The sequence below is a fragment of the Trichosurus vulpecula genome, chromosome X (assembly GCF_011100635.1).
Source record: "Trichosurus vulpecula isolate mTriVul1 chromosome X, mTriVul1.pri, whole genome shotgun sequence".
Classification (NCBI taxonomy): Eukaryota; Metazoa; Chordata; class Mammalia; order Diprotodontia; family Phalangeridae; genus Trichosurus; species Trichosurus vulpecula.
Window position 1 is genome coordinate 8,083,654 of NC_050582.1, and position 25,313 is coordinate 8,108,966.

A 25,313-nucleotide genomic window follows, 5' to 3' on the forward strand; every position below is an offset into this window, starting at 1 on the left:
GACATCTGCTTGGGAAAGCATAGCTATCCTAACAACAAGCAAGCTCCCCATTTCCATCCAACAGCTCCTCCTCAGGCCCCCAGGGAGACCCTCAGCTCACCCCGTCTGATCTCCCTGGCACTGCACTGTGGCACCTTTTGACCATTCACACCCTGTTTGTGGCCAGTGCTGAGCCTTCCCGGCTTTGTGGTGTGACCTTGTGCCAGGAGGCCCAAGGCCGGGGCATTTAATGGCACCAAACAGCTCTGATGGTGGCCAGCAGGTCTCCCACACCCAGCTTGCTACCCCATCTTTACTGCAGCAGATGCAGACAGATTCTCTTCCTCTCCTAGCCACCAACCTGTCTTATGGCCACCCAAAGGGGAAATCAGCTTCTGCTTCCCTTGGGAGGCCAAGCAAGGAATGTAAGAAGAAGGGGCCAAAAGTTAGGCTATGTTGCCTTGCCTAGGAATTGGGAGGGGACGGGGAACAACAGAAGCAGAATCCATGGTCACCAAAGCTGAGGCCTTCGGTTCCCTCTCTGGTATACTTGGGGAGCTGGGACCAGCCAGAGCTTTGATTTGGTGGAACCGAGGCCCAGGAACCAGCCCCTGGGGGTGACCGAGGAACTGGCCACAGGCCCAGGAGCCTGCAGCAAGCCTGGACAAAGTCCCCCTGAAGGAATAGCTCAGGACATGGTCACCCGGGTACTTCTCCCCACCCAGGCAAAGGCCGGGCCTGACAAAGAGCAAGGCAGAACATGAGTGCTTCCGGAGGTATTCGAATTTAATGTGCAGGTGAGGCCAGAACACTGATGCACAGAGCAGCGACATATGGACCTAACTCTACTAGAGAGAGACCTAGCCAGAGGTGGGGGGGTGCTTATTCCGGGGCTCTGTGCTAAAGCTCTTTGTGGTATAAAGCTTGGGGCAGAGGCCCAGAGCCCCCTGCCTACTCAGGCCTGCTTCTGCAGCCAGGGCCCAGGCCGTGTGCCCAGGGAGGTTAGTTCAGCTGGCATTAGAAGAGAATCAAACAGAGATCTGCAAACAGGAAAGCCCTTCTGGCATCTACAGATGCTCTGGAAAAGCAGTTGGACCCCTGAGGCTACAACCCGATCCTTTGCTGGGCTGTATGCATCTGAGTGGCTGCCTGCCTCACCCTGGGAGGAGAGAGAGAAGGAGCCCCCAGGGAGGCCCGGTCACGGCATGCCTGAAGTGGCTTCTTCCTCCAAAAGCCTTGAGGCCAGGCTGGCAGGCTGGCATGGGGGGCACCTTTACAACCATTGCCCTAAGGAGGTGACAGGGACAAAGCCCTTTTGGAGACCTGGCCTGCTGCTGCCACCCCTGATCCCACAAGAGGAACTAGTGGGCCAATCTCGAGGACCTATGGGGGCCAGAGGAAAGCAAGCAGCCCCCCGTCAGCTAGGTTTCCCAGGGCACGGCTGGGGCCTTGAGGAAATAGAAAGGAGAAGGGAACCTACGTTAGTGGTGCTTCCATTTTCCCAAACGTGGCCCAAATGTTAGGTGGTGTTAGGAGCCAGCAAAAATCAAGGCTCCCTTCCAAAGGTGGAAGGAGCCCCCAGTTTTAGAGAGCACTCTACTGCCCATCTTCTGAGAGTGCCCAGGAGGTGCATGTGGCCACCAGTGTGGCACTGAGGGTTAGTGGAACAAGGAAGACTAGTCTGAAAGCCTGCCAAGTGAGGGGAGGCTGAGTTAGGGGGCAGGAGGGGCGGGGCAGAGGGAGGAAGGCATTCCAGGCAGCAAACCATCAATGTTGAGCAGCACTCTGTGCCAGACTCTCTGGGGACGGGGTGGAGTTGTGCCCATGTGGACCAGGAGCTGGGCTAGAGGGCAAGATCCCTGGGCAGGTGCCAGGCCACCCATCTCCTGTGGTCTAAAGAGAAGGGAGGGAATACAACAGGCACTGCCCATATCCCTAAAGTACCACTTTACTGGGATACGGCAGTAGTGTGTGGAGAGGAAGCAGGCTGCTGGCTCCCCCTTTCCCACCCACCCCCCAATCTGACTTCTCCCATCTCAAGTCCCTGCTGCTGCCTGAAGCCTACTAACCCAATGGGGGGATGAGTGAGTGAGAAGGGCCAGTGGTAACAGGGTGGGCCTGGTTGGGGCAGGGGTAGGGGAATCTGGCCAGAGCCAGGATAGGGATCCAGAGTATGGCATGGATGCTTGGACCCATCAGGAAGCCAGCAGAGTGTTGGCGGGGACATCCGGGCTTCGGACATTAGGGAAGGCATGGCGTAGTTTCTCCATGATGTCCTCTAAGCACAGGCTGACATCCTGGCTTTTCTGCCCCACGTCATCTAGGGTGGAGAGGGGAAGCAAGGAAGGGTGCCTTTCAGCCAGCCCACACACCAGGTACCAGAGAATGGATGAAGGCTTTTCAACCCAGCCAGGCTAGGCCCAAGCCCCGGAGGAAGGACAAGGCCCAGCGAGGAAGGGGGAGCTCACCTGCGGCCTCAGTGTCCGGGGTGGTGTGCTCCTTCTCCCGGGCATGACTGCCCTCTGACTGCTGTGGGGAAGAGGCCAGCGAGGAGCCCCCAGACCCATTGCCTTCTGATTCAGGGGGTGGCTACAAAGAGGCAGGAAGAAGTGACACTGCTGTCCCTTTGTGCCCTGCGGGCTTGGTTTAGGGGCACTGTCACTAGCTGGCAATTTCCCCTTCTTTTAACATCTTAGAAGAAAATTCTACTATCTCCCTTAGGACACATCAGGCCATGAATGCTGGACCTAGACTCTCATGCAACTTCAGCAGCAGTCATTCATTGGAGCAGCACTGATGAAGCACCACCATGTGCCAGACACTGGGTTTGATGCTGGGACTACAAAGGCAAGAGAAGAACAGTCGCTGCCTTCTGGGAGCTTATAATCTATCACATTATTTGGGGCCTTTGTTCAGCACCTCCTCCTGATTGGATGCTTTCTACACCTCCATGCCAGCCAATTCCTGGAGGAGACTAAAAGTTACGTCCCAGGGCCAGATACGGAAGACATAGATATGACCAAAAGCCTTTGAAGGGCCCCAACGTTTCTAAGCCCTAGCCTATAGCCCCCCTGCCTACGGTCCCCCTAGCCTATGCCCCCCTAGCCTACAGCCCACCTAGCCTACAACCCCCCTAGCCTATGGGCCCCCCCAGCCTACGGCCCACCTAGCCAATGGCCCACCTAGCCAATGGCCTACCTAGCCTACGCCCCACCCACAGCCTACGGCCCTCCCCCCCAGCTTACGGCCCACCTAGCCAATGGCCCACCTAGCCTACAGCCCACCTAGCCTGTGCCCCCTCTAGCCTATGGCACCTCCCCGCCCAGCCTATGGCCCATCTAGCCTACACCCCCCCCCCAGCCTACAGCCCACCTAGCCAATGGCCTACCTAGTCTACGGTCCCCTTAGCCTATGGCCCACAGCTTTTGGCCAATTTGTGGCCCAATTTTTTAACCAACAACACGTGGGTTCCCATGGTCCCCTAAGCATTTGTTTTATTGGGCAATGGGGCCTCCATGCCAGATTGGTGCATATGGAACATTAGGGGCCCTGTTCAGGCTGCTTGAGACGGGTTCTCTGCTACTAGGCCTTGGCCCAGGGCTGCTTGCCCGAGCACCCTCACCTGCAGCAGCAGCTCCCTTAGGCGCAGCAGCTGGGACTCCAGCTGCCTGTTGTGGTCCTCCAGAATCTGCATGCGGGTTTCCAGGCGGCTCTTGTGCTGCCGAAGGAGCCTGGCTTCAGCCAAGAGCTCCTCATTGCGGGGGTCCTGGGCTGTGTCGGGGGGGCCCTCAGCAGCCTCCTCATGCTGCCACTTCAGGCGGCGTAGCTCCCCTTGGAGGATCCTGCCAGAGACATGTGGCCTAAGGTCCAAGGCCCAAGCAGGGGCCTTGGCTGAGGCGCCAGGTAGCACCTGGACCCTGTGCCAGCTGCCCAGGCCAGGCTGGGAGGTCTGCCATGGAGAAGAGCTTGGGTCAGGCTTGTCCAAGGTGCAGGCCCCCCTCCCCTGCACGTCTAGAACACACAGCAATCCTCACCCTTCCCCCAACCTCAGTAGGATGAGAGCCCACATTTTACAGGACAGATGCCTCCCGACTTTCTGGCACTACTCTGGGACCACAAATGCTATGCATGGAACTGCAGTCCATTTGCAAACCAGTAAGCCATTTGGAGGGTGATTTTCGCCCTCCTCTCTACCCTCATCCATCCTTCATGAGCCTGAACCTCAGTGCTTGGTCAGCAGGGGAAGGGAGACTCCCATTGGCAGAGCTGTCCAGCTGGCACACACATTATCTGTTAGTCACAGTGGAGGGCCTGGCTCTGGGCCTGCTCGCATCCCAGCCCCAGTTCCAATAATCTACGTGTTGGCATATTCAGCCTGACTCCTATCTTCTTCCCAATTCTTTTTCCACATCACCCATGCTGACGTCCTCTCCTAAAGGCCTAGTCTCCAGGGCAAGCAGTATAGGCCTCACTGCTGCTCCTCAGTCCATATCCAGGCCCTCCTGTCAGCCTGTCTGAACCCCAAGCACACACCCACCGGTTCTCATCCTCCAGGTGAGCCAGGATCTTCTCCAGCTCCCCCTTGTCATCGGCAACCATGGTGTTCTGGGCTTGTTGCCCAAAGGTAGGCTCCCGGTCTGTGACGGGGCTTGAGTGCCTCAGCAGGTACTGATCTTCATCTCTGCCATGGGACAGGGGGGAAGGAAGAGGAGGGCATCATCTCCTAGGCAGGGAAACCCCCGAAGGAGGGCTCCTGGCTTTCAGCTCTCCTAAGGGGCTCATGGGAGCCATTACTATAGTCACATAGAGAGAGAGAAGGGCCATGGATCCAGGTTTTGCCAGGAGAAGAGGGCTGGGAGCTGGGAAAAAAGCTTGGCTCTTGGGACTCCTGGGTTCTCCTTGCAGTTCACTGGATGGTCATGAGCGTGACACCTCCCTTTCCTGTGCCTTAGTTTCCCCTCTGGAAGGTGGCTGTAATACTTTGGCTTCAGTCTAAGTCACACTGGCTCTGGGACCTGAGATTGCTTTTCCTCATGGGGTCCCTCTGGGCAGGAGTCAATATTTGACATTCCCCTAGGCTGGCAGATGGGGCACTGGGATCTTTGGGAGAAACTTCCTAAGATCAGTCATTTCCATTACACCACATTAAACTCCTTCCCTCCTCCAGAAATGGGCCTGGAAGAACAGAAGCCTAGAGCAGGAGGCTGCTGGGACTGAAGGCAGAAAGTGGTGTGGGGGCTAAGTGGGAAAGAAGGGAGAAGAACAGGGAGACACTCCTGAACTCAGCTCTGGGTAGGCTTCCATCTTGCCATGCTCAGTAACACCTACTTTCCTCACTTGCCGTCATACTTAAAAGGGGGGCCTTTCCACCCCATGCACCCAAATTCCCTGGTCCAAGGCCTGCCTCTCCCAAATGTGAAGGCAGGAAGTCCCTCGGAAATGCAGCTAGGGTTCCACGGGGACTCACATGCTGTCATCAGGGGACAGGCTATCATTAAAGAAGGAGCAGTTCTGACTTTCCATCTCTGCGAGCCTGCAACAAAAGAACAGAAACAGAAGGAAGGCCCATGAGGCAGCCTGCCTTCTCCCGAGAGCCCAGCTTTCACAACAGAGCTAGGATTCCATGCTTCCCCTGACTAGTTGGTCTCACTTCACCCAGGGTTGAAGCCTAGTATTTTCTCACTAGGCCTTACTCCATTGTTCAGGACAAAGCTCTTCTGAGTCATGGGGTGAGCCGGGGTATGGGCCTATGTTAGGCCTTGTCTGGCTAGATCACCCTCCCCAGTTTCCTTATATGTTCCCCCTCCATTGTCCTCCCCCCAACCCTGGGCTGGTGGTGCCCACTTTGGTACCTGCTGGCAAAGTGTTCGATGCGGGAATGTGTATCAGAGTGTGGTAACATCGGGGAGGAGGCAGGCCTGGGAGGAGGCAGCCATAGGTTAGCACCTGGATGCCTCTCACTTTATCCCAGTCCCCTGTCCCCAAGCCACTTCCTTCCCATGGCCAGGGCACAGTCCCAGTGCCCTCCCAGAATGCTCCCCGATTTAGCACAATTGGCTCCACTGTCCCTGGGGGCCAGGAAGGCCATCCTGCCTTAGCTCTCAGGGCTCAGGAAACAGGGACTCACGGCTCACTGTAGTCAGCCTCCAATACGGACTGCACAGGGAGGTATCCTCTCTGAGGGTGTTTGCTGAAATACTGCTTGGACCGGAATTTGTTTTTCAGCGTTGTAGCAAAATCCCTCACGTTCTCACTTGAAGTAGTCTGGAAAGAGACAGAGCTGAAGGCTCACCTAGCACCCCCACCAGTGCCTCAGAGCAGCCAGGAAGTGACCAAGGGCTCATGGAGAGCATTCAGTAGCCCAAAGCCATACGTACATGTAGGGATCAAGACAAGCTTTCCAAAAGCCCAACATATCTCTCTGGGGTCGACTAATCAAAATAGAAACTGTGCATTTGCTAAGGCTCCATGCTGGGGTGACTGGGAGGAGGGGAAGGCAAAGAGAGGAAGGCCCAAAAAGCGACTCACCCAAAAGGAGCATGGGAGTTCCAGGGTAGGAAACTGGTAGTTCCATAATGCTGATACTCTTAGGAGGGGTTGGTGGAGCTTAATACTGTAGGAGACAGACACTGACCCTGAAGGGAAGGCAGAGCTCCAACTCTAATATTGCCTCTGTTTAAGTGCCAAGAAGAATGCCCTTTGGAATGGAAAGGGCAGAACAGAAATGGCTAACAAGGTAAGGAAGGAGGGGAAGAGTGAGAGACAGCCTGGCTGCTCTCGATGCTTCCAAACCATCCACCCAGGTGACCTCCATCATCAGCTGCTGAAAGAACCACGAGAGGATGAAATGGCTGAGCCTGCCGGCAGCGGCAATGGAAGCTATATTTGAAGGATCAAGGAAAGGGGAAGAGAGACTGAGATAGCACAAGCCTGAAGGAGGAGGAAGAGAATGGAATCGGCAAAGTCTAGGCCAGGGAGCTTGCTGGGAAACTTCTAGACTGGACCATGGCAGAGATGGTTAGTGAGCATCTAGAAAAGAAAGTGGCGATTGCCAAGTGCCAGAGTCAGCCTTCCCTGACAGGGCACCTAGACTAGTAGATAAAAGGGAATGTTGCAGGCGTAGTTTATCTGGATTTCTGGAGGGCTTTTGATAAAGAGATGATGACAGTACAAAACTGGTTGGATGGTTTATCATTAATGGTTCCATGTCATCTTGGCAGGAGGATGTTTAACATTTTCTGTCAATGACTTGGGTAAAAGTATAGATTGTACACTCATCAGATTCCCAGGTGACACCAAGCAAGGCGGGATAGCTAAGACATCGCACGACAGAGTCCCAAATGATCTGGATAGCTTAAACAGCCTTTGTGTTGCTGGTGTTAAGTTGTTTTGAAGTTGTCTGACTCTTCGTGGCCCCTTTTGGGGTTTTCTTGGCAGATACTGGAGTGGTTTGCCATTGCCTTCTCTAGCCCATTTTTTTATAGACAAAGAAACTGAGACAAACAGGGTGAAGTGACTCACCCAGGGTCACACAGGGATTAAGTGCCTGAAGTCAGATTGGAACTCAAAGAAGAGTCTTCCCGGCCTGGTGCTCTATGCACTATGGACCACCTAGCTGCCCTATAGAGAGTGCTGGGCTGAATATAACAAAATAAAAGTCAAGAAGGATAAATGGAAATTCTTGCACTTGAGCTAAAAATAAAATTCCCAAGTCCAGGATGGGAGTGGCAGGGCTAGATAGCAGCTTGTGTGAAAAGGATCTGAGGGTCTTAGTAAAACTGCAAGCTAGAGAGGAGGTGGCCCCAAAAGCAATTTGCTGCATTGAGATGGTGAAGCTGCCAGGAGCGAGGCACCCTACAGTCCAGCCCTGTCTGCCTGAGCACCTTGAGCCTGCAAAGGACACTGAGGAGGGTCCAGCGGATGGCAGCCAAGATGGGGGAGGGTCTTGAGTGCACATCATTTGCCAGTGGGTTCAACACATAAGGATGTTTGGCCTGAGGGAGAGAAAGACTGTTCTGGCAAAGATGATCATCCCTGCTCTTTCTGCTTGGTCCCAAAGGGCAGAACAAGGCACAGCCACAGCAGGAAGTGGCAAAGAGGCAGATTTTGATTCAATGTCACGAGAAATTTCTTAGCAATGAGAGCTGTCCCAGGGTGCAGTGGGCTGCCTTGGGAAGGAGGAGGAGTCTTCGAGCAGAGCCTGGATAACCACTTGGCTAGGATGTTGGGGAGAGGGGTAAAGGTGCTCAGGTCCTCCTTTCAGGTCAGAAATTCTGTAATTCAGAGAATCCATAGGAGAAGAAAGGCACGAAGGAACCTGAAGAAAAAGGGGAGGTGCGTGTGTGTGTGTGTGTGTGTGTGCGCGCGCGCGTGTGTTGTGTGTGAGCACGTGGGTCTGCAAGTGCATGAGGATGAGTCAGAGTGTGGGGAGAAGCAACTGTATGCCCAGAATAGAGACAGAAGCTCATTGAAATTCTGTAGCTGGGACCATAGGCAGTGCCAAGTTTGGGGTATGAAGAGTTTCAGCCGGAAACCAAATGGGCCCTGGGGTCCACACAGCCAGTGGGGCCATGAATAGAACCAAGGGTCCAACAGGGTGAGCCTAAAAGGGACTGAGCAACACCTGAGGCCCAGCCAAGTTGAAGTGGGCCTGAAAGTGGACCTGCATGTAGTTGGCGCCCAAATATCTCTCATATACCCTTCATGCCCTCATGGCCAGTTCTGTCTGGGCTGACCATGTTGGCCACTGTCGGGGGGGGGAGGGCCAAAGGGGAAGAGCTGGGCTCCCTGCGGTGACTCTCTCCTTGTGATGGCAGACAGCTACCCAACAGCAGCAGGGCCTCCCCCCTTACCGGCGTGTAATATTCCATGATGGGGTAATGGAGCTTGTTTCCTTTACTGGCCCTGCCCGTTAGGAAGCAAGTCTGGCAGATGTCCACGTTGAACTGCTTAAGACTCCGGTACCTTGGGAAAGAGGAGGGTGACAAAAAGGGTCTAATGAACCCAGGTCTGCCCCCTTGGGATGGGTGCCAGGAGAAGTGCATTGAGACACACCCAGCCTGCTTCCCAAAGGCTTCAATTCAACAAGGGTTTACTAAATGCCTACTATGTGCCAGCCATGCACCTAGGTGTTGGGGACACAGATAAAAGTGAAAATGTCTGCCCTCAAGGAGCTTAGGGTCTCTCTTACCAAACCAAAGGTAGAGATAGTAAGGCCATGTGGAAAGGGCCTTGTCCCAGCATGTACCAGATAAAACAAAGGATGACCAAGACAGCCTTTGGTCCATCTGCCTTATGATGAAGGGGTCCATAGCAAGCTATTCTTTTTTTTTCTTTTTTTTTGGAGTGGGGAAAGCAGGGCAATTGGGGGTAAGTGACTTGCCCAAGGTCACACAGCTAGTAAGTGTGTCAAGTGTTTGAGGCCGGATTTGAACTCAGGTCTTCCTGACTCCAGGGCCAGTGCTCTACTCACTGTGCCACCTAGCTGCCCCCAAAGCAACCCATTCTTGCAAGACTTTTCCCTCTCAAGGAAGCAGGAAAGGTGTCTATTTGATGGGCGCCATGCAAGCTTATCAGAGAGCCTGGCACAAGCCTGGTACTTAATATATGCCACTTTAATTGAACGGAGCAAGTCACCATTTCCCAAGGCTAGTGAGCTGTTGCCATTTTTAGCCTGACACCTGAACAGCACACAAATGCAGCCCTGATGCTTACGCTGAGTCGCATGGCACCGCCCAGGCTTCTTGGAAGTGCCCAGCACCTATTCCTCCATTTGGTGTGAGGGATAGGCTATGACAATCAGGGCACCTGTCATATCCTGGGCCCAGGGGCAACCTCTGTCTGGCTCTGAGGCCTGCCTGAAGAGTAGCTAAAAATAACCTTGGACTAGGCCTCAGGATGCCTGGCTTCCAATTCTGCCTCAGACTGTCTGATTCTGGGCAAATCACAAATCTCTGGGCTCCATTTCGTCATGTGTATGTGGGGATGCCACCCACTGCCAGCCCTACTGATGTCACTGCACAATCGTGAAAGTAGGAGGAACCCCTACCTGAAGCCTTTGATGGGGCACTGCCGGCAGACAGAGCACTTGGTCTGGTGCTTCACCTGCTCGGCGATGGTCACACGGTGCAGCACGGCCAGCCACACCATGGACTGCGGCTCCAGGTTGGCCCACTCCAGAAACTGAGCAGCTTCGATGACTGGCTTCCCAGTGCTCTGGGAAATGTTTTTCAAATGGCACAGGAAGAGCTGAGGCCCAAGGTAAACCTGGGGGATCCTTCCCCTGGAGGCCCCAACATTGCCGGCCTTGCTCTGCCTGGGCCAATCCCCTCCCCGAGTCCCTGGCAGAATGGGAGTGACCCCCAGGAGCCCACCCAAAGCAAACCGTCCTCTCGCCCCGTACTCACGAAGCGGAAGCAGCTGCGGACGCTGGGTTCCACGTTGCTCCCCCCAAAGGCTGCTACTTCCCCCAGCTGGCGAGGCACCTGGATGGCCTCATGTAGCAGAACACCCAGGTGGCGCTGATCACACTGGCTGCCCGAGGTAGCCACCTGGCTGAAGAGGTCTGTGGGACAGCGACCGAGGAGAAAAAGAGCAAAAGAGTACACATTTGACTGGAGAGCCCGGGGAGCCTTGGCACCCACAGAAGCTGGGCCCTCAGCTCAGGCGGCACAAAAGGAGCCCAAAGGTCCATTTTGGAAGATGGGTTTAGGTGGGGGTTATGTGGTGGGAGGAGATGCCTTGGGAAGAGGTCTTGGAGCCTGGGACACGGTGTGATCAAAACAGGGAGCCCGGAGTTCCGGCCAGGCCGCTGCCAGGGCAGGGAGCTGGGCGAGGCTGGGCTTACTTCATCTGGAGTAGTCTTGCTAACTAGAAACTAAGCTCAATTGTTTAGCCCTGCTGAAGAAGTAGAAATGCAGCAGCCACCCTGTAAATGTTGGCACCCTGGTACAAAACCCTGTTCAACTTGGCCTAGTTAGCACTGAGAGCATATTGTCCCTGAGTGACGGGGCAGAGGCAGACCAGAGAGAGATGGCCAGAGAAAGGTCGAGAGACTGGGGGAAGGGGGCAGACAGACAGGCAGACCGCCCCCCCCCCCCACCGCTGTATGCCAAAGCCTTAGGAATCTAAATAGAGGGCCGACTGCTCTGTCCCCACTTCCTCCCCATTGTCCGTGACTGTGAACAGCTTTTGGCTAGCCACATAAAGAGTCCTCAAAGATCTTTTCTAAGTGGCTCTGGAATCTCTCTGGCCTTGAGGTTTGAGCCTGGGTTCAGAGTGTGGCACTTGGGGCACCGCTATCACTGCAAGCTCACTGTTGTGAACACTACGGATCTCCCCTCCCACAGAAGGAGCGGGCCTCCTGCCTTTATTCAACATATTCCCAAGCAAAGTTACCAGCTTCCCACTTGTCCCTCTTCTTAACTTCCCGATTTCTTCTTTCCAGTGACCCAGGTTCGGAAACTCTTCCCTCTGCCCCTTCCTGCTAGAACCTGCTCATTTTTATGGGTCCTACCTTGGCAATATCGTGCCCTTTCCTTCTTCGAATTTCAGTATGGCAGGAGGTCTCCAGTGGAGTGCCCCAGGAATTTGTGCTAGGCCCTGTGCTGCTTAATATGTTTATCAATGACTCAGATAAAGACACAGATGGCATGCTCATCAGATTTGTGGTTGACACCAAACTGGGAGAGGGAGCCAACACACTGGCTGATAGCACAAGGATCCTGAAGGATCTTGAGAGGCCTCAGCACTGGGCTGAATTGAATAAGATGGAATTTAATAGGAACAAATGGGAAGTGTTATACAGCTGCGGGGGTGGGGGGATGGTTTCGTGAACTGCAAGCTCCATATAAACTGGCAATGAGAGGTGGCCACCATGCATGCAGCGCCATCTTGGGCCACATCGGGAGTGCCAACAGAGAGATCACAGGCTTACTGGCCTCTGCTCTGGTCAGGCCTCATCTGGAACACTGGCTTCAGCTTTGAGCACCATGGTTTAAGGACGCTGAAAAGCTGAAGAGAACACAGAAGGTGGCAACGATGGGGGGGAAGGGTGTTGGGTCCACGTCATATGAGGACTAATTAAAGGGACTGGGAGAAGAGAAGAGTCAGGGAGACCAGGAGAGTTGTCTTCAAGAATCTGAAAGGCTGGCAGGTGGAGGAGGGGCCGCTAGAGAGGATGTAGCCCAGAGGCATAGGCTCAGCCTTCGTAACAATGAGAGATGTCCTAGAGTGGGACGGCACTTCCCTCTCCATGGAGGTCTTCCCACCGAGGCTGACATGTGACACTGCCAGATTGGCTCCAGGGAGGAGCTGATGATGGCTAAGGTCCCTTCCAACTCTGAAATTCGGCCCCATTGCTGGTACCCCTGCCACTATTCTCTGCTCTCTCCAATCCAGTTGCACAGCATCCCTCCTCTACTCCAAACCCTTCTCTGGCTCCCCACCAAATCAAACGTAAACTCCTAGATCTTATTCTCATCCCCATTTTACAGATGAGAAACTGAAGCACAGACAAGGTAAATGACTTGCTCAGAGTCATACAGCTGACAGTAGGAGAAGCAAGACTGAAACTGAGGCCTTCCTGACCTCAAAGCAAATGTTCTATCCACTCAACCAATAAAGGAGCAGAAAGGCAAATGGCTGCTGCTTAACTCCAACATAATGGGCTCACTGGGAGCTTCCTGCATCATGGACCACATAGGGGCCAGTAGAGGAAGAGCTAAAGTCTCCCCCCGCCCCAATCCTCCCCATCTGCATCAATCTGGGTCAAACCGGCCTGGCCCTGGAAAGCCAACTGGACAGCCCCACTGGAAGCATCTCGAGAGTGGCCCCGCCCTTTGGTGCCCTCCTGATAGGTTGTAGGCCCAGGCAGCCTTGTGGGGCAGCTCTCCAAACCAGCTAGGGGAACCAACCCTCTGTGTCTGCCCGATGCCTGCCATGCCCCCTTCCCAGCTTTCAGAATGGAACTCACACTGAAATTTCTCTTTCACTTCTGTTCCACACAAGCAGGCAATGCCAGTCTTAAAAGACAGGGCTCGCATCTTTCCGCTGCGCCCACTGGGAGATGAAAAAGAAACAGTTTGAGCGCTGGAGCGGGCAGGGCCCTGGGTGCCAATGAGGCGTCAGTCCAGTATGGCTCCATTTCTCAGCCCATGCCTCTTCCCCTGGGTCCAGACGGGCTCATCCTGCCTTACCTATCAAACACATTGAGGAGCCAGTTAAGGCTCATGTCCACACAGAGAGGCACATTCACCAAGATGCCCCTCTCCTCCTCCAGCCGCTCATACAGGGCTGTCAGGCAGTGGATGACCTCAACCACATCCATCACGTGCTCACTAGGCTGCAGATCATGCTCGTTGAAGATCTCCAAAGCCGTGTTCAGGGTTACCAGGTCCACTGCGGGGAGGTTGAGCCAATTTCAGACCCCCAGGAACAAGGCAAGGAGATAAAGAGGCAACCCAAGCATGAGCCTGGCAAGTAGAGGCAAGCCTTGCCTACTTCCAGTATGTCACATCCATAGCTGCTACTCCTACTCTGGGTCACAACGAACTAGCTCTTATAAACCCCAGGGTGAAGAAGCCCCCTCCTCAGTGTGGCCTATCTCCGTATCTTTTACGTCCATGGATGTTGGCCCCAGAAGCCCAGTTGGGAGAAGCTCATTCTGCCCTGCCTTAGGAGACCAGGCCTGGCAAACCTAGGGCCGTGTAGCCCTGACATTTCCCTCCACTCTCCTGCTAACGAACCCCCCCCCAAAAGAACCTGAGTTTCTGGAGGTCACCCAAAGGGGCCAAGAAGATGTTTGCTCCAAACCCCTCCCAGCCTCTGGACAGGGCTCATGAACACACACCCCACCCTGCCAATCCCACCCCCATAAACCAGTGAACTCTGACCAAGGTGTTCTGAAAGTTAGTGGGAGGGGTCAAAGGCCGTAAGGGAGGTGGGGCTGGAGACATACAACGTAAGGCCTTCTGGACGCGGCGCAGTTTCATGGCTGTCCGATAAGCTGAGAATTTGATGTTGTTCAGGTCAGCTGCCAAGAGAAAAAAGATACTTCTCTCTTGGGCCCAAGGCAGGACAACGGGAGTCGAGGTCATCATGGCTTAGATGGGGACAAGGCCATTGTGAATAGGGCCGACTCTGAGAGGCTCATATGGTAACGTCCCCAGGGCTGAATAATGATGCTTGGCTTGGGGAGGAAACTGAGGAAGGAGAGGGCAAGGATTTCCCCAAAGCCTGGCGTCCTTGAGGGCTGAGGCAGCTGTGGGGCCTCCCACCTACACATTCACATTCTTACCCAGTGTTTGGTACAACTCAGTCATCTTGGGGTGGTCCCAGCACGTGGTCTGAGCCTGATGGCTACAAAACAGAATGGCCCAAGCCTTGTTCACACTAGGCTTGGCCCCCATGCTCTTCCCCCGCCCCCCACATACCCACATCTCCTCATGCACAAATAAATGCACGGGGACATACAAGAGGAAATTCAGGAACATCTACGATAGGTCCCAGGGCCCTGAGGATGAATGTGAGTGGAAAATGGAGGGGGTAAAAGTAGCCAGCCAAGGAACTCACAGCCAGCACAGGGAGACAGGGGCTAGCTGGGTGGCTGGCCACTGCTTCTGCCTGCGGCCTACACACACACACACACACACACACACACACACACACACACACTCACTCACTTGATGTAGTACGGCACTTTATTGGGTGAAATTGCTCTTTCCCAGGGGACCTGCACAGAAGCTGGTGAGGGAAGAGAGAAAAAGAATGCAAACTGGCTCTGTGTGCCCCCCACCCCCCCACCCACGGTGAGCAAGCAGCCAGCCTGGGGGGCCTTGGCAGAGACAAGAAAGCTCTGCTTGGACACAAAAGCACTGGATTCACACCTCTGCCCCCCACATGCCACAGTGGTGCTAAGGATGGAAAACAATCCACAGCTGGCTCCCAGCACTGGGTTAGGGCACACTATTTCTGGCTCTCTGTACCCTGTGACTACCGGCTTTACGAGCAGCCTTTAAGGATTTCGCGTGCCACCCCATTCGCATGCCTTGGCCAGTCTCCCAATCCTAGGACCTCAGGGGTAACAGCAGCGTGTCAGAGGAGCTGAGACAGTGAGACGTTAAGCTATTAGAGCCTTGGGGACTTCTGAAAGTCCCTCTCCCTACAGACCTGTCAAGGGGACAAAGCTCTCTCCTGGTCAGGTCTCAGAGCCTGTGGCTGGCCCAAGCCCACATGGCCAATTCAGAGACAGGTCTCAGCGACTGGGGCTTCTCTCCCCACCCCACCCCAAGCCTCCCCTGGGTTTCTGGGCTCCCCAAAGTCTCCTGAGTGATGAAGGGGGACTCTCCAAACTTGGGCCTGCTAAGGCTTAAGGATGCTCTGGTAAGCCATGCCCATCTTGGCTCACGCACTGGACAGGAAGTGCTGGGATCCTGGCCCAAAGTCCCGGTGGGCATCCTGGAGCTGCTTGAGCCGTTCATTAACTGAAGCCTGTGGGAAAAGTAAGAGAGAATGAAGTTGGCTCCTGAGCTCAGAAGATTTCTGGATGCCCTGGAATCACCCATTAACCTCTTCCTGGACTGGCCTCCCCATCCCTCTGAGGCAGGGCACCCTGATCTCGACCTGCAGTTCAGGGGTCTATAGTCCCCTAAGCTCTGGGAGCCGCCCTTCACTTTGCCCTCTTGGAGAGTTCAGGGCTCTTGGGTTTTGCACATTCACCTCAGTGAGACCTTCCACCTCCCTCTGCCTCCCTCCGCCCCCCTCCAGCTCACTACCAGCCATTGCTCCTACCTGCAGCTGTTTCCAGCGAGTATTGATTTGCTCCAGGGCCCGGGAGTTCTCCATGGAGAGGTGCACATCAGAGAGGGCCAGCTGGTGAGCTAGCTCATTCACCAGCTTCACTCCTTCCTTCACTGGGGACAGTTCCTCTGTGAACAGCTACAGGGAAAAACAGGCCCCAAGCCCAGCAGGGACAAGGGACACAGTGGTCACTCCCCTTATCCAGGGGCTAGGATCCATCTCGACCCCCTCATGAGGCCTGCTAATGTGAGCAACAAGCCCATGGATGAGTGCCCTCACTCACCGCTCTGGACCTGTCCACTTTGACCCCTCTGGAAACACTGCAGGAACCTGAAGCCAGTCTCCCATGCCCAGTGATGCCCTCAGAACCCAAAGCCATCCTCTCATGCCCAGTGATGCCCTTGGAGCCCAAAGTCAGCCCCCGGTGCCCAGTGATGCCCTCAGCCCTTGGTGGAGTCCAGGCTAGCAATGGTACAGCAGAGTCTGAGGAGACTATCAGGTTTAGGGCCCCATGGCAAATACCCAATGGGTACAGGTCCCTTGTACCTTAATGGCCTGGATATGCTCTGGCAAGGAGTCGATGAAGAGGTCCCCGATGGGCTCCCAGGTGGCCCGGATGCCCTCAGCCTGGGTCAGAGCATTGCCCAGCTCCCCCATGGCTCCATGGATCTCTAGCAGCTGCTCCAAGGTACGCTCGATGTGGCGATGCTGATCCACACAGCGGGCAGTCAGCTTCTCCCACAGCTCGCTGGCCACAGTCGCCTGCTTCCACACAAAGCGGCTGAGGTTCTGGATCTTCTGTCTGGGGGAAGCATCTGCCAAGGAAGGTCAGGCGTAACAGCCAGAGCACCAAAGGCGGGCATGGTGACAGGGAGGGGCCAAGGGGGGGCAGAGCACAGGGCTGGGCTTCGAAATGTGATTTTGTGCTGGGAATACACCTGATGTCAAACCAAAGAATGGAGCTGCAGGGTGAGTCCCTGGCTCAGAAGATCCTGTATAAAGCCTCCTGCTTCCTACATTAGCTCCTGAGTGGGGCCTGGAAGCAAACCCTGGGAGGCCAAGGCCCACCCGGACCCAAGCCTACCTGCCTTTTTCTCCCTCTCCCTCCTTCCTTCCTTCCCTCCCCGCCCCTAGTTTTATTGAAGGAACAAGTTACTCTGTGTGTGTGTGTGAATAACCAGGGACAGTGACATTTGCTGGCCGCTAAGGACTTCCTTAAGGGCTGGATGTCGCCTGTACACCTCAATCCCAAGGGGCCTAGGAGGAAAGACTCTCTTAGGCTGCCCACCATCTGTCAGGGCCCCTCCCCCCAGTCAGACCAGGCTACTGGGGGCCAGGCCTCTGGGGATCCCGATCAAAAATGAGCAGCCTGAGCAGGGGAGAAGTCCGAAGTCATCAGGATCATCCCAAAGGGCCAGAGGCGAGCTGTTGGTCTGTGCCATTTTTGAAAAAATGGTGTTCCTTCCTTTATCTAGGCCCTTGAGTGCCCCTTGACATGTAACATCACAGGCTTTCCAAGGATTTCATAGTTCTCATCACAGCATCAAGGCAGTGCTGGACATGAGCTAGAGAGTTGGCCTTATAACCAGGAAGCCCCAGGTTCAAGTCCTGCTTTGGATACATACTGGATGTGGGACCCTGGGCAAAGCCCTGCACTTTCTCAGGGCTCCCAGACAACTGGGGAAGACTGTTGCAGAGAAGGTGCCAACCTGCACCAGTAGAAAGAGTTTCCTCACCCGGGAGTTCGCTATTCCAAGGAAATCACAGGGCCAGTCCCCCTCCCTATGCTTCCAAGGCAACACTAGAAGCCTGGAAGTGATAAACACTAAGAGGCCGCAATCTCTGCTCTGAGAAGCTTAGAATCTAGGCTGAGGGTGGCAGGGGGGCAGAATATGTACACAAAGAAATATCACCAAAATCCAGACAGGACACATACATAATGAGGGGGCCTGGGCTATAGATTATAGCCCAGCTGTACATCTGTACTGGAGGGAGGCATTTCCACACTGGGAGTCCTCCCCAACCAAGGAGGGGAAAAGCATATAATAGCAGCAGAGTGTTTTGAGATCCAATGAGAGAGCCATTACTTCCAGATCAGTGGCCATCAAGTGGTCTTCCCTGCCTGTTCTGAATCTTCCCTACTGTGATCTCAGCTAGGATTGGCATCAGTGCTGAGAAGGTGGTTGGGGAGGGTAGCAGTAAGAAATGCCAAGTAGAAGGTGGAAGAAAGGAAAGCCACCCACCTTTGTTCTCACAATGGGGTTCTTCCAGTTCCTCAAATGGGTGCTGGGAGAGGAAGGCCTGAGCTGACTCGAGTACTGAGTAGATATAGGGGCCTCGGGACTTGACCTCTTCCATAAAAGCCTGTGAAGGACAGGAAGAGTGAGAGTCCCCAGGTCCCCCAAGGCCTGCTCTGCTGGGCCTGGAATTGCCTCCCATTCTTCCCAAGAACCCTGAGCAGCCATCCTCCCTGGAGCCCCCGATGAGTGGCAGTAAGGTGGCATCATCAGGCCCTATACCAGTGAGTAACATGACCAACAGGGTCCCACAGGGAATTTTCAGAAAGGCTGAAGGGGCTCTTTAAACTGGACATGGGCAGATTTAGAAGGTGTCTGGGCATTATCTTCAAACATCTGAGGGCTTGTCTTGGGGGAAAGGGGACTGGCCTTGTTTTGCTTGGCCTTGGAGGGCCAAAGTAAGAACATCAGGTCCTAAATGTAGGAATGTGTCTTTCAGCTCAACCTAAAGCAATCAGAGGCACCCAGAAATGGAAGGGGTGAGTTCCCTGAGCAAAGACTGGATGTTCTCCAGCAGATTTAGTCCTGTGGCAGGAGCAGGTTGGCCTTGTGGCCCTCCAAGACCCTTTGGACTCAAAGGCTCTGGGACGCTGACCTACCGAGTGGGTCTCCTTTTCCTTCTGGACCAGGGCCACAGCCCCCTGGAGTGGGAGCTGAGCAGACAGTTCCTCATCCTTCTGGCTGAGCCAGTCGATGATCTCTTGAAGAGGGGGTTGCAGCTTCCCACTGGGATCTGAGAAGGCTTCAAGTCGAGCCCTGCAGGCAGTAGGCCAGAAGGACTGTGAATGGCCCATAAGTCACTTACCTGGCTCACCAAGGTTCCACCAGTGGGATAACCTTGGTCTGAGCTCCACCAGGGCATCCTGCCTCTGAGTACAGAAATAGGTTTGGAACTGCAACCAGGCCAAAGTTACAGCAAGTCCACCTCAATTAGCAGCATGGCCTGGCGGACAGGGAGGTGACCTATCTCCAATGTATGCCCACACACCCCTCCAAGATTAGAAGTTGCAGAGCAGATGATTGCCTTATGGGGGCGGTCCCCTATACCAATCATATAACAATCTAGTCTTGGTCTTGGCCTTTCTTAATGATCAGAATCACCCAAAAATGGGTTAGCAGTTCCCCATCACTGTAGGGCTTCAAAGAGGCCAGGCCAAGCAAGCTGGACAGGGATGGGGATAGGGCAGCTCTGGTGCTGGGGGAGGGACCTTGGCCTGCCTCTGGGCACACTGTAGGAAGCTAGAAGCTAGCCCGGGGTGGAAGGCACACAGGCCTGCCAAAGCCCCTTCAAGCCTCAGAGGCCTGCCACTTGGGATCTGGCCAGCAGGGAACTGCCCTAGGACCGGGAGGGGGTGAAGAAAGTAAGGCACTGGCCTGGGCCAGCCAAAAAGAGCTGGGGGAGCCCAGCAGAGAGAAGGGAGGCAGATCCAACAGCCTGGTGGTGAGGCAGTGCAGTAACCACCCATTTTTCTTTATTTTTGGACAAATGAGGAAATGAAGTCCCTGGGGTCATAAGGGAAGTGAGCACATTTGAGACTAAAGCCAGGTCCCTTATTTCCCAGTCCAGAGATAGCAGGAAAGATGGCAGAGGGAATGGGGGTTTGCTGGGGCAAAGGAGGCCCAAGGGCCCCTGAGAGTCAGAGGAACAGAAGGAAGCTGGCCCTGAACTAAGGGGAGGGCACAAGTAGGGAGTGCCAGAAGCTGGGGCTTACCGGAGGTTGTGGGACTTCTTTTTGATTTCATTCCAACACAGATTCATGGCTGGACCATCCAAGGGCCCGATGGCACCGTTCAGGACTTGCTGCCTCACACAGGGTGGCCCTGTGCCATCCTGAGAAGCCGGAGCTGTGGCTCTAACCTGGACAAGGGCACAGACACCAAGCCACACAAGCAGCTGAGGACACAGCGCCATGCCCAGAGGAAGGGAGAAGCTCGGCCTCAGTCCAGGTCCCAAGGTTCGTGGCACCTGGGGTTCATCTTCTTGTCTAACCCCTCACTCCTGGCACAGGGGAGCTCTGCTCTCTGCCAGGATTTTGCCTCATCAGTAGCAAGATCATCACACTCCACCCGGGTGGTCAGCAGAGGCCCCAAAAAAGGAGAACAGAAAGAGCCCAGGACTATGCTGAGACCCACTGTAGGGAAGATGCCTGATCTTGGCATTTCATTGGTAGAAGGGACTTCAAGTCTTAGAGAGGTGCCCAGGGCATTGAGAATCATCCAGTCAGGGTCATACAGCCAGTCCACAGTGAAGGCAGGACTTGAACACAGGTCACCTGCCTGGGTGGCCAAGCATGCTGCCTTTCTGCAAACTTGGGCTACCCTGGGGAGCTTTAGAACAACTCCCCTTCTTCTGCCCTTACTCCTCCTAAGCAGTTTGGGAAACTGAGGTCCAGACATTACACCTGATGTCATGACCCCTGTCAGTCCCTGGCCCTGGGACGAGCAAGGACTTGGCTCACATCCTCCCGGGCACCATCTTTGTCCCCCTCTCCAAGGACCCTGGCACAGGGTGGCAACCAAGCAGCCCCAAACATGGACTCAACTGGGGAGGGGCTGGGGCTCCATGTCCCTCTCCAGTACCAGCAGGACCTCAATTGTGGCCCAGAGAGGACCAGGGAAGAAGAGAGAACTCAGGTGCAACCTGTGAAACTTCCCTCCACCCTTATCTTCCTTCCCCCCCCACCACTGAGGGACCCTACCTGTGTTGGGTAGAGGCTCCTCAGCAGGCTCGGGCGGCGGCATCTCCATGGGCCCTGGCATTAATGTCCTCACCCCACTTGCAGCCTAGGCGCTGCCAGGCAGAGACCCGACAGAGCACTGGCCTCAATCAAGGGAGGCAGATTTGCTCTCAGCAGGCGGGTGGGCTGGTGGGCTGGGAGGCGGGAGCAGGCAGCCCCTGTCACCCTGTTTACTGACCCCCCAGGAATCCAGAGGGGGGCGGCTACAGCAGGGCTCTCCCGGTGAATCATAGCTTTGTCCATGTGGAATTTCTGCCCTTGCTCTCTTGCTCCCTCTCTGTCTGTCTGTCTCTCTCAATCTCTCTGTCTCTGTCTCCGTCTCTTTGTCTCTGTTCCTGTCTGTCTCTGTCTCTCCCAATCTCTCTGTCTCTGTTCCTGTCTCTCTGTCTCTGTGTCTCTCTGTCTCTCTCAATCTTTGTCTCTGTTCCTGTCTCTCTTTCTCTGTGTCTGTCTCTGTCTCTTCATCTCTGTCTGTCCCTGTCTCTCTCTCTCTCTCTCAATCTCTGTCTCTGTCCCTGTCTCTCTTTCTCTGTGTCTCTCTGTCTCTGTATCAATCTCTCTGTCTCTGTCCCTGTCTCTCTGTCACTCTTTCTCTATGTCTCTCTGTCTCTGTCTCCGTCTCTTTGTCTCTGTTCCTGTCTCTCTCTCTGTGTCTCTCTGTCTCTGTCTCTTCATCTCTGTCTGTCCCTGTCTCTCTCTCTGTCTCTCTCTCTCTCTGTCTCTCTCAATCTCTGTCTCTGTATCAATCTCTCTTTCTCTGTCCCTGTCTCTCTGTCTCTCTGTCTCTGTCTCTCTCCTGGCTCAGCCATCTTGGGCAGTCTGCTCATTCTGGTCGGGGGTGGGGGAGAAGTGGGACACCAAGGTTTACCGTGACTGAGGAGGGGCCCTGCATGGCCAGGGCTGCGTGTTCCCTCTTCACAGGCCAGAGTGAAGAACAGAAGGTGCCCCCAATACTGAATGGGGAGAGCTGTTGGCACCCAGGGGCAGAGCAGAAAGAAGGGGAAGGGCAGGGCACCTACTGTAGGTAGGTACAGTTGGGGAAATTGTGGCAAACGGAGGTGCAGCGACGTCTTCCTGCCTGCAGGCCCAGGCCCCCTCGATCTCTGTCCACTGCATACTACCTCTAAACCTGGGAAACAACTCCTCGGTCCTGAAGCCATCATACCAATAACAGCTGCCATGGAAATGATGCTTTACACCCTGACCTCCCAACAGACCTGGGAGGCGGGTACTATACTGTCCCGTTTCCAGGGAAACTGAGGCTGAGTGACTGCATCCTTTGCCCAGGGTCCCCCAGGCACAGGTGGGATGTGAACTGAGGCCTCGCTGACTCCAAGTCATGGGGACAATGACGGGTGGGGATGGCAGGGTTGGACTGAGTCAGAGCTGTGGGGGATGCCATGTTGTCAACCTGCCTCTTGCCTCCCCCACAGAGCCTAAGGGATACCACCTTGGGGTCAAGTGGGCTCCCAAGTGATGAGGTGTGTGTGTGTGTTCTGGAGGGGATTGGAAAGGAAGAAGACCCCAGCCTGGACAGCTGGGAGGTGGCTTCTGGGGATATACACAGCCAATAGCCCCAGCCAGCCTGGCTCCACGGATCTGGGGACAAGGAGGCCTCTGCTGAGGCTCTGCCTGGCCTGGCCTTCTAGTGCCACCTTCCCTCCTCCTCCCAGCAGACCTGCCTGGGGAAAGGTTAACATTCCAAGCCTGGAGGCTCCCCCTCTCTGCCACCTCCCAATGGAAAACACTTTGTTTTTGCCAAAAGGCTTAGTTTCCATTCCCGTCCTCAGCTGCTCCCACAGAACCCTCTGCACATTGTTCCCATGCTCGGGCCCACCTACAGGAATAGCTGGCCCACTGCCTGGCCCTCCTATGGTGGACACCACCCCCCAGCCCCGCTCCTGCCCCTACTTTGCCCTGGAGCAGGGCTGGGCCTCCTCTGGCCTGCCTCTCCTGCTCACCTACAAGTTCCCTGCCCTGGGGGACTCCTGCCCTTCTTTCTGCCTTCTCTCTGGTGGCCCAAGCCCCTCCCCCCATGACCCTAGAGCTGGGCCTCTGCTCCCTGCTCCCACCCCACAGCCCTTCCTTCAGGGCTCACTGTTCACCCGAGAGCTTGTCTGTTAAAGCCAGGCGCGACTGGACTGTTCACCTGGAGACTGGCTTCCGCCACTACCTTGCCATGTGACCTTGACCAAGTCCTCACCATCCCACCCCGAGTCTGGGTTTCCTCAGTTTTCTGCTCTGCCAAGTGAAGGAGCCAATTCCTTCTTTCAAGGTCCTTTTCAGTTCTGGCACGCTATCAGGCCAGGTCTGCCTTGGGCACAAGGGGCCGGGCACAATGGAGGGAAGCAACAAGGCAGAAAGTGCCCAGGGTAGGGCACGGGACTGAGCAATGTCACCACCACTCACCAAATTAAGCTCATACTGCCAACCTTTGGGAAATGGCCAGGTCCCCTGAGCCCAGGCCCTCAGATTGAGGTGGGGTGTGTCTAAGGAGGTAGCTGGGCTGGAAAAGGCAAACCTTCAGCTGGCCTCAAGTATGGCCCACTGGGGAACTCTGCAGGCCTGGTCTTGTGATTCCAAATGCCCATGCCTTGGGCCAATCCCATCGCCTGCCCAGGGTATCACTATATATGCTGAAATTCTTGGAGGCTCCAAGTTCTCCATCTCGATCCTTGGAAGACAAGCCAGAAGAAATCTCTCTCATAGGCCTCCTGACCACCCCACCTTCTCCCTGTATCCCTCCTAAGATGTCCCTATTCCTCAGTTCCCATGTGTGATGCTGACTCCCTCCCTGTCTACCATATATTTAGCCACCACCCGCGCGGCCCTCCTTGGTGAGTCAGCACTGCCAGCCCAGCTGTGAGCCCCTGGCTTCTAGACTGAGGGGATACCACTTTCTCCTCCTACCCCCAGCCTAAAGAGAGTGGACCAATTCTCTCCATGTGGCTGGCAGCATTACTAGTGAGCTCTCTCAGTGTTGGTGGCCAGGGGTGGGGGTGGCAGGGATGTGGGGCCAGTTTTCCCAAAGCTGCCTCAGGATGCCATTTTATCCTCCACTCTTAGGAAGAGGCCAATCATCCAAATTCTCCCAGGCTCCTGTATTTTATTGTCCTGGGCCAAGAAGTGAGCTCTAGGGCTGGACTGAGAACAGGCAGGATTGTCTAGGCTTGTTGGCCCTAAGGAGCAGAGAGAAGGTAGGTCCAGCCTTCCCTAGACAAGCCTCTGGTGAGTATCCTTTCACTAGAGACAGAGACCTTGAGCAAGATGAAGCTCTCCATAGTTAGACTGTGATGAAAAGGGGTAAAAAGGAGATGAAAGAGTCACAGAAAGAAGGCCTTGTGCTCATGAACCCGGAGTGGCACTCACTTCTTAACCTGGGATGGCATATAGTCTTCCCTTAAGAGTTGGGCCTGGCCAGAGGACCACCCAGCTAGCCCTTCCCAGCACAAGTGGGCCCCCAGTTCTTCTCACCTAGCCCTCCAAACTCCTCCCCCAAGGCAAAGAAAGGAGGAAACCTGCCTGAGTACGATCAGAGGAAGGCCCTATTTGGACATATCCTCCAGGGTGGGAGCAGAGGGAGCCTGTGTACACATGCACAAAGGTGTCCTTTCCTAGAGTAGTGGCATGCCCTGCTGCCCCCAGCTGGGGTCTACCTGCCGTCAGGCCAAGTGGTATCATTTGAAAGACAAAATCAATCAGTGCATTTGGAGGCTGAGGGCCTGGCATGAAATGTTACCTCTGTTACTGTGCAGCCTTCTGGGCCTCCTCGATTGACCTGACTGGCCTCAGCTGTCCCTTCCACTTCTAAATCTCTGCTATACTCCTGAGGGCTGGAGACAGCCTGACACTGGGAAGGATGTCAGATTTCATTCCCAGATAGCCTGGGTTCAAATCCTGCCTCTTTCTTACTTCCTGGGTGGCCTTAGGCAAGCCACTCCCTCTCTTTGAGACTCAGTTTCCTCCTCAGTAAATCAAAGGGCTGGCCTGGATGGCCTCTGAGTTTCCTTCATCTCCTTTGGCTCTTACCTGAGGCTGGGGGCGGGTGGTGTTGAGGCCACCGTTGTGCTGGGATTGGTCAGCTGCCCGCCAGTCATGACATCGTGGGAACGTGTAGGGACATCCCTGCATGACCATGGGCTGCATCAGAACAGCAGCTCATGGAGGGGCAGGGCAGGGGAACAAAAGCACCTGGAAGAGCAACAGAGAGAGCCTGTTTTAGGCCCTGGAAAAGCCCCACCATCCAACAGTGACTTTCTTCCCAGCCTGGCCTCGCTCCTGGGCCTCGCTCATGGAAATAGGACAAGGAGTAAACAGAATGACGTGAAGGATCCAAAAGGTGGGGGCCAAACTTCTGTACATGAAATACAGTGATGATCAAATCATGGCTCTAGCCAAGGCCAAGCTTGAGGAGTCCATGAGGCAAAGGACACTACAGACCACCCACTGCTGCCTCCCACCACCTTGTTCCACTCCAGTGGATCTGGATCTCCCTTCGATG

General features: G+C 54.9%; 1 protein-coding gene across 1 annotated transcript; it reads right to left on the reverse strand.

Moving 5' to 3' along the window:
• Positions 1 to 2,027: 2,027 nt before the first annotated feature.
• DRP2 (dystrophin related protein 2) lies at positions 2,028 to 24,985 on the reverse strand. The gene is made up of 22 exons (XM_036739997.1): positions 24,842 to 24,985; positions 19,787 to 19,932; positions 18,674 to 18,830; positions 18,021 to 18,141; positions 16,324 to 16,592; positions 15,769 to 15,915; positions 15,390 to 15,468; positions 14,661 to 14,721; positions 14,276 to 14,337; positions 13,937 to 14,011; positions 13,176 to 13,377; positions 12,953 to 13,038; positions 10,386 to 10,543; positions 10,028 to 10,194; positions 8,832 to 8,943; positions 6,107 to 6,243; positions 5,832 to 5,897; positions 5,447 to 5,512; positions 4,517 to 4,660; positions 3,602 to 3,821; positions 2,448 to 2,568; positions 2,028 to 2,299 (listed from the first exon to the last, which is right to left on the reverse strand). Exons 1-22 carry the CDS (start codon positions 24,956 to 24,958, stop codon positions 2,175 to 2,177), a joined length of 2,838 nt encoding a protein of 945 aa, XP_036595892.1. The 5' UTR covers positions 24,959 to 24,985; the 3' UTR covers positions 2,028 to 2,174.
• Positions 24,986 to 25,313: the final 328 nt, after the last annotated feature.